The following is an 8,108-nucleotide window of genomic DNA, read 5'->3' as shown; positions in this document are numbered from 1 at the left end:
AATTAGGCCAAATTCAAAGTCAAAGACGTGCAAAACAAGTATGATTGCTGTTATACTCATACATAATGTAAGGTTCTTTTGGGGGTTCTATCCCCCTCATAACCGCCTTAGTTACGCCACTGCGAGGCTGCACATGTTTTTGTGGCTACTTTCCAAACCTGTCCAAACATCCAGAGACGGGATAAGGTACAGAATGAGAGACTTGACGGATTTTCAGTTTGTATTTTTCATATCTATATAATTAAACGATTTCAACATATCTCTATTTCACTTTGTATGAATATGACTAGACTAGACTTATATAATTAAAACTATGACAAAACTGTAGTGACAAAACATACGTATGGTACGCAACATTCCGCTACTGTACTATTTACATAAAGCTCTCCAACATAGTAGCCAGTTGGTGGACTACGTTACTACTAACAACATGAGTTCTAAAATGGTATCGGATATGCGCTTAGGCCTAATTGTCTCATGGCAACAGAAACCCGAGTCCAGAATACACCAGTGGAAGCGACAACACAATGTTTAGCGAACAATGAACATCGCACCAAATGTTTTCCAAACTCCATGTAACAGGAACGGCCACGTCTTGATTTAATCAAACGTACAAAAGTAATAACATTTAGAACACTTTTAGCAGTAAAAGCGTTTTATATACGGATTTTGAAACCATTAAAAATTGCCGATAACAATCTACTAACACTTACAGAAGGTCAACGAACACCAATCCGCCGGTATAATTTAGAATACTGTAACAACAGCGGTTGCGGCAGGGATTTCTGCAGGCACTATGAAGCAAAACCATTTTTACATAGCAAATAACCTAGTACTTTAAGTCAATTGAGCATTTTGGGAACATGTTGCGTCAAATATTTTAAACGTCAATTAAAGAACAATGGTGCAAAGCTATGGGACCCGTTGCGATAATAACTGAAAGAAATATCTTTAAACTACATAATTTGCCTGTGTGTACATTCCAAGCTGTGACATTCCTTTAGGCTTGAAAACATATTATAACTTTCTGGAGTTTTCGGAATAGCGTTCTAAGTGACACAACATGATTCAAGGAATGGAAGTCCAATTTCAGTTCCCAGAAGCCTATTTCAATTCAACGAATGAACAAAATTATTGGCATAGTGATAGTGAACTGTTTATACTTGTGATGATATTAAAACATTTTAATTTCAATAAACAGTTCACAACACATGCTTGTAGTGTTTTCAACACAACTACCAAATAATACAGTGAATACCAGCCTGCGCACATTCATAAATGAATAATTTTATTTGTATTGTCTAACCTTAAAACAGTATAATACACGGCTATCTATTTAAAAAAATAACATCAACATTTAAGTATAATATAGCTATAGAAAAACTATGTACGAAATTGTCCTGCAATTTTTTTCAAATGTAATCTTGGATGAAAACAAATTTCTACTTGATGTTAGATTCTACAATTAGCCAATATAACAATCATTTCATAAATCACATCTAAGTATCTAAAATATTTTATAATTACATTAAATCAACAATGAATTACGTCAACATTTACGTACCTCCTGAGGAAAATACGCAAACAGGTTAGTCGCTTAAAGAAAAGTGGTCTCGGTTTGAGATGAAGTAAAGTAAGCAACAATACGGATCTTCTTCATAAACACTTCCTCCTACTGCAAAAATCTTGCATGGAATCCGATTAAAAACTCGAGAAAATTGTTTTTATAAATATTTAAAATTTATGGAATATTTAAAGTTACGCATATGTTTATACTGAAAGGATATGATGCATGTGACTAGCATTATCACATTTCACATATCACTTTTCAAGTTAAGTTTAAACTTCATCTTGTCGGCGGCTAGCCTGTTTTGCTCGTGAAAGGGGACCGATCACATATTCACACAACGCTGCAACTATGACAACAACAGTCTCTTTACCAAAATCTACTTCTTTACAGTTGGAAAAAATTTAAACAAACCTCAGAATCACCAGAGGTAAAGGTGATCCTGCATTTTACACCTGAAACCAGGCGGAAAGTTCTGTGAAACCGTGAAAGACATGTCTTGACTGAAGTGGAATCGTTTCGAAGCCATCAGTGGAAGCTCCAGCGTTCAACAAAGCCTTTGAAGACACTAGCGTCGGTAAGTATGCACTCTCTTCGCTCTACAGGTATACTTACAAACTATTTCAACAATAACTGAGTCCCAAACAGAATGTGGAAAAGTAATAAAAATACGTGACTCTTAGGCAAGTGCAGAAAAAACATCACATCACTGCAGTTAGAAACAACAATACTTTTTCAGACTTTACTACAGTTCTGTTTTCTTTAGTTGTACATAAAAATACATAAAAATTTTTTACTCATGATAAACTAAAAAAATCTGAATCACATTGTGCCTTTACAGATTTGCGACCATAGCGAAGATCCTCATCATACGAAACACATTACTTGACTTCTCTTTAATCAACCCTGGATATTTGTAATGTACGCTTCGGAAAACCATAAGATGTTACTTATACATACTTGAAATATCTAACACTTACACACTAGCTGAGTACATCGATACACTTACAACATTACATTTAGACAAAGGTGCAAGAATTGTATGCGTGTGCAAACATTATAGCTTACATTGGTAAACAAGCATAACATCGATATAGAATTAAACTTACTTGACTAACATTGTAGCTACTGATTTTTTTGTGTTTTTTATAATTATTGACCTTGAAACACCGAGAAAGCGATGCAAGTGCGGGGACGCAGAAGTTGGGGTTGTTCCGAACCAAGGGCTCAGTTTGGCCCGGAGCAACTCTTCGCTTGTGCCTCCTCGCACCCCAAAACGTACATTACCAATAACCTTCCGCACGTTCCAATAACATTTCCAGAATATTATATCAAGTGTCTTTCAAACATCTCAATGATTGAGATATTCCTGTAGGAATATCCTTTCTTACTCTCTCCTACATGGCCTTTGACTGATCAGGCACATCTGTTTTTTTTCTAGAACTTTTCTGAAAAAAAAAGAAAAATTCCTGAATTCAAAATTGTCAGCATAACGCTAAAGTAATCTCGATTACGCAGACAGTCCCTGCTTATGCTCCTTTAAAGATCAAGGACCGAAAAGTAAAATGAATTTTTCGTAAATCCTAGGATTAGACATTTTTAAGAAGTTTTTGTCTCTACAATTTGTTGAAATTCATAATACTACCGTTTCATCTTGTTAAAGCTAGAACCAGAATCAATGATTTTCCCGTACTTTTATGTAAACCAAAATCCATACAAGTGCCAAATCACGTTGACGATGAAAAATAAGTAAAACTTATTGTTACGTTTCAGTTATGACCATTACGGAAATAAAAAACTGTACCAATAAAAGTCTTGATAAGAGGGAGTATCATATCCAAGAATATAACAAATATAAAAAATACAAGTACAGGTTTTTGAACAGATTGTACAATTTTGAAAGTATATACTAATTTAAAGTAGCCAGAGAGTGCATATACGTCTTGGAGCTGCTAGGCGTTACAAGTAGTCCAGAGTTACGTATGTTTTCACGAACGGCGTATCAACTTTGCAGCTGTCTCTGGAAAAATAAAATAACATTCGTAAACTTTTGAAATCACATGAAGACAATATTATTTTTACTTAAAGTGTAAATAATCTTCGATATGAATACTGTTAGAAAATAAAAAATTATATATTATATTTTATTTAAAAATAACTTTAGCCCTACACAAAAGATAATAAACTTTGGCATTAATAAAATATGCAGTTGTACCAAATATATACCTACATATATAAAATCTGGTACATAGCATGTTATAATAATACAACTCTAAAATAAATATCAAATGAAACCAACGGTTTAAGTTTGAAAACTACCTTTTAAAGATGTTTAATAATTTTTTATATACAACAGTCAACTTAAAAGGGATGTAACAGGGTGTCTGATATATTACAATTTGTGTATATACAAGAAATTTCTAATTTCATTGTAAAATAAATCAACAAATTTAAAATTTTTGTGGATTTTGAATTTGAAATAAATTTTGATTTTGCGTTTTATTTTTTGAGGTTTCTTACTGTGTTTATGCTCGATTTCATTATTACTATCAGCAGATTTAGTATTTATGTGGGAACTTTTCAAAGCTAATTAAATTATCTTCTTTTAAATAAATAGTAATTTATTTATTTATTTATCATAACTTCGACAAAGCCAGATGACTTTTTAAGATTATAAACTGGCTTTTCAAAACTACAGAAACATTATTTGATTTAGTATTAAACACACACACACACACACACACACACACACACACACACACACACACACACACATATTTCCCAGCCTTTTTTATGTATATCAAACTAAATTTAAATTTAATAAAAATTACACTTACAACTAAAGCTGAATATTGTTTTATAACTGTTTTTTTAAAGTCAAGCACAAACACTGATTTTCCAGTTTGATTTATTGATTTTAAAGAGAACAAACAGCAACAATGAACCCTTTCACTTCCACATTGTGTAGCAGAAAGCTATTAAGAGCTTGGCTGTATTGGCGGCCATCTTGAAACCCATAAGATGAATGTTACACTCCAAACACTTTTCTTCTAAAGTGCATACATATTTTTAAAATAAAAATGAAAAAAACTGTTCGAGGTAATTTCTTAAAAACCAATAAAAACTTTAGTAAAACATCGCATGTGTATTAAAAAATCTCCAATAATGCTGCAACCAAACACAAGGTTGTATAAGTGTTTAAAGATTAACGTTGCTCTTACAGGGCTAATCTTAAGATTACCACATGCACAGCCGGCTCTTAAGAGTCAGCCGATGTAAAATGAACTTGAGTTTAACCCCATAAGAACAATGTTAAACTCTTGAAGTTTTATGTCCTTATTACTATTCATAGAACTGTCAGAGATGTTTCATTTTGAAGATAAAATTAGTACACATTCAAACACTTTTTCCTTTTTGATAATATTTTTAAAGGTTGTTCAGAAAAAATCTTAAACTTTGTCGAATTTCATGGTTTAAATATTGAAAAAGTATACGCTTTGCAAAATAACTCAAAAGCATTTGAGTGTGTACTAATTGTATATTAAAAATAATAGATCTCCCATTAAGGTACCATAAAAAAGGGTGCAAAACTCCATCAACATTGTTCTTAGGGAGAAAAACTCAATGTCATTTACTACAGCCAGTTCTTAACGTCTCCAGATGTGTACAGTGAAAGAGTATGTACTAATTTTGTTAGTGAGGAATTGTCATATACAGACCAACCCTTTTGTTGCCACAAAATGTAGTACTGTTACCAATTAGCACCAATGAATGATCAAGTGAGCGTTTGCAGACTAAATATATAAAGTGAAAGGGTTAATTTCTATTCATAATTGAATGGTGCATAGAAATTGTTTATTATTTTACGGTCGGAACTGATTATAATAACCATCAGAAGGTATAAAGATGTCACAACTAAAAGTAATTATTAACATGAAATTTTGTGAATAATTTTAGAAAGAAAATAAATGTGTTAAAACATACATTGTCAAACAGGGCTGCTTTGAAAAAATTAAAAAATCTCTTTATTTTCTCAATGCCATACTGCACATAAATTAATATACTTTTGGATTTATGAAAATAAAAATAAACTAAAACTACTATACTGAAGAAATAAAATTAAAATTTTTTGATAGGCATGTGCACTATGTAGTTGGTGGTGAGGTACTTGGATAGCTTATTAATGCTGTTTAGTTATTTTTGTGTACTTTTATCAGTGCTTAGCAGTTACAATACAGTAGATATTTATGCATGTATAGTAGTATCAAGAAGCAATGATTTCTGTATGGTATGTTATAAGATTACATAAACTTAACTATGGTGGGAAAGGTTGGATTCAATGTGAATGTTGCGTTAGCTCCAGTTCTCGTTCCTCTCAGTGCAGCGTATGAGATATTGATCAGGTGCTCAATTGAGTGCACCTTTCTCATCAGGAACGAAATTGAGTTCACTAATGAGACAATAAGAATGCCTCTTCACCTAGATTACACTGTACTTTTTAGTATTCTTTGGATTTGGAAGACGGTTGAATTGGTTTTCGGTCCGTCTGAGTTTTTTCATCACTGACATTTTTTGAATCTCTTCAGACGAACATACATAAAGTCTGTGATAGGATCATACCTCACATGTTAAAAAAATAATTAGTTTGATATAAAAGCCCTTTTGGTGAAACCCTTTAAGATATATTTCCTGAAGACAGATAAAATAGGAAATTCTTTTATAATTTCACGAGTGGTAGCAGACACTTGAAACAGAATTCGCCAGTGTCTTCTAACGAGACCCAAAGAACAAACGTCTTCTAACCAGGCAAAAAATGTTTGAAAATAAGAATATGCAGTGTTTATAGTCTGTATATTATAAAAAAATTGCTGGAGGGAATGGCATAAGTTTTTGTATAACAAAATAATTTTCTTAAATCATATTTTATTACAATTGCGTAATTTTATTCTTCAATTATGTTCAGTTAAAACAATGTAGGATGTCCATACTGTGGGAAGTTATTTGCAGAGAACTTTAAAGGAAATTGCTTCTAAAAAGATGTGCAAATTTAAAAAATCCTGAATAAAAAACTTATTCCACCACTGCAGCTAGCAGATTCTTATATAAAAAAGATGCTTCTGGAGAATAATGTTTTAAGAGGACTTATGAAGGGAGGACCCTCCTTAAACTGTTCGAGAAAAATAAAATCTTTCTCAGAAAAAATGGAATAACTTCTATTGATTATTTAATATGCATTATTATTTCGTATGCTTTAATTGATTCAAATCCAAGTAAAAAATAAGCTGGTTTAAAACATTAGATTTACGTAAGTTACTTTCACACTAGCTTAAGATCACGAAGAAAATGTCTGAAATAGCAGAATCACGTTTAGTGAAGGATTAGTGCGACACAGCAAGCTGTTAGATCTGTGTATTGGCGAACAGTAATATTAATGTTTACTCTTAAAGGTATTGTTAATTTATGGCTGTGATATTTTTTAAAAAGGTCATTATTTACAGTGGATACCTGTAAAGTTAAAAATTGATTAGCATATTTTCACCCTCCCCCCATTGATGAAATAAGAGATTATGGATTGAGCCCCATTCAAGTCAAATAGTGGACTTTTAGGCGTATTCTGGATCTTACAAAAAAGTCCAGGTATCACACAGGATTTTCTAATTTTCGGTTGCTCATTAAGTCTTTGAGTCTTCTACACATGAATATTTAATTTACCTCTACAATGTCAAAGTTATAAACCTTTAGAAAGCACACAACCCAATGCTAATAGATTTTGTTTTATGAAACTGTATTTCATAACCCAGAACTACTTACAAATATGAAAATTGCCACTCAAAATGCTTGGAATAACCTCCAAATTGCAATGTTAGTTCCAAATCATAACACACTGTCTTGAAAAATCATGCATTTTAACATACTATTGCAATGAACTTCAAAAGAGGAATGATTTTGGACAGGCAAGGAAGGACTTTCCTGAGATATATCTTTCAAAACACCCATTTGAGATTAGTGCATTAAAATGGTGTCAGGTAATTTTTTTAAGACATAAAAAATACATTGATTTAAAAATAAATTATAACAAAGCAGCCCTGTTAGACCACCTGGAAATATTGCACTGTTATTTCTCAGTATTAAGTACACAATAACATGACAGAGTTATTTCAAACATTAAACGGATGTTCTACATTCCAGAACAAGTCACACAGCATCACTAGTCGGACTTGACATCCAAAAGACAGGTTAGTTTCTTCATGCAAATTATCGCTAGACTAAAATTAATGTATGACAAAACAAAGCCAATCAAAAAGTCTTTGAATGCAGCATAAATTTTGATTGAAAACTCACCTTGGTATAGAAACTTTTCCTGTGAAATAAAAGAGAAGACTTAGTAACCGAGATATGCTAAGGAAATTTTGGTCTTAGTAATTGAAAAATTTAAAGAAGCTCTAACTTTAATGTTTATGTAATTCATGGCTATCGCTACTTTGCTATTGAAATGTCGTAAATTTAAGTTATTTATTTTCAAGTAGTATAGCTATATTTG

The 8,108-nt window shown here is 32.0% G+C and overlaps 1 protein-coding gene across 3 annotated transcripts in view; it reads right to left on the bottom strand.

The window, feature by feature from the left end:
* Nucleotides 1-207: 207 nt before the first annotated feature.
* LOC124367243 (regulator of G-protein signaling 7) overlaps nucleotides 208-8,108 on the bottom strand; it is a 539,841-nt gene continuing 531,940 nt past the window's right edge. For 2 of the 3 annotated variants that reach the window (XM_046823932.1, XM_046823933.1), the window contains one exon: nucleotides 208-3,587. In XM_046823932.1, coding sequence (XP_046679888.1) covers nucleotides 3,527-3,587 — 61 coding nt within the window. In that variant the 3' untranslated portion in view covers nucleotides 208-3,526. Of the gene's footprint in view, nucleotides 3,588-7,909; nucleotides 7,929-8,108 lie in introns of all 3 variants that reach the window. The other variant, XM_046823935.1, reaches the window with a different exon arrangement.

Source organism: Homalodisca vitripennis, chromosome 8, assembly GCF_021130785.1.
Source record: "Homalodisca vitripennis isolate AUS2020 chromosome 8, UT_GWSS_2.1, whole genome shotgun sequence".
Taxonomy (NCBI): Eukaryota; Metazoa; Arthropoda; class Insecta; order Hemiptera; family Cicadellidae; genus Homalodisca; species Homalodisca vitripennis.
Note: the sequence above shows the minus strand (reverse complement) of the source record. Positions and strands in the feature narration are given on the sequence as shown.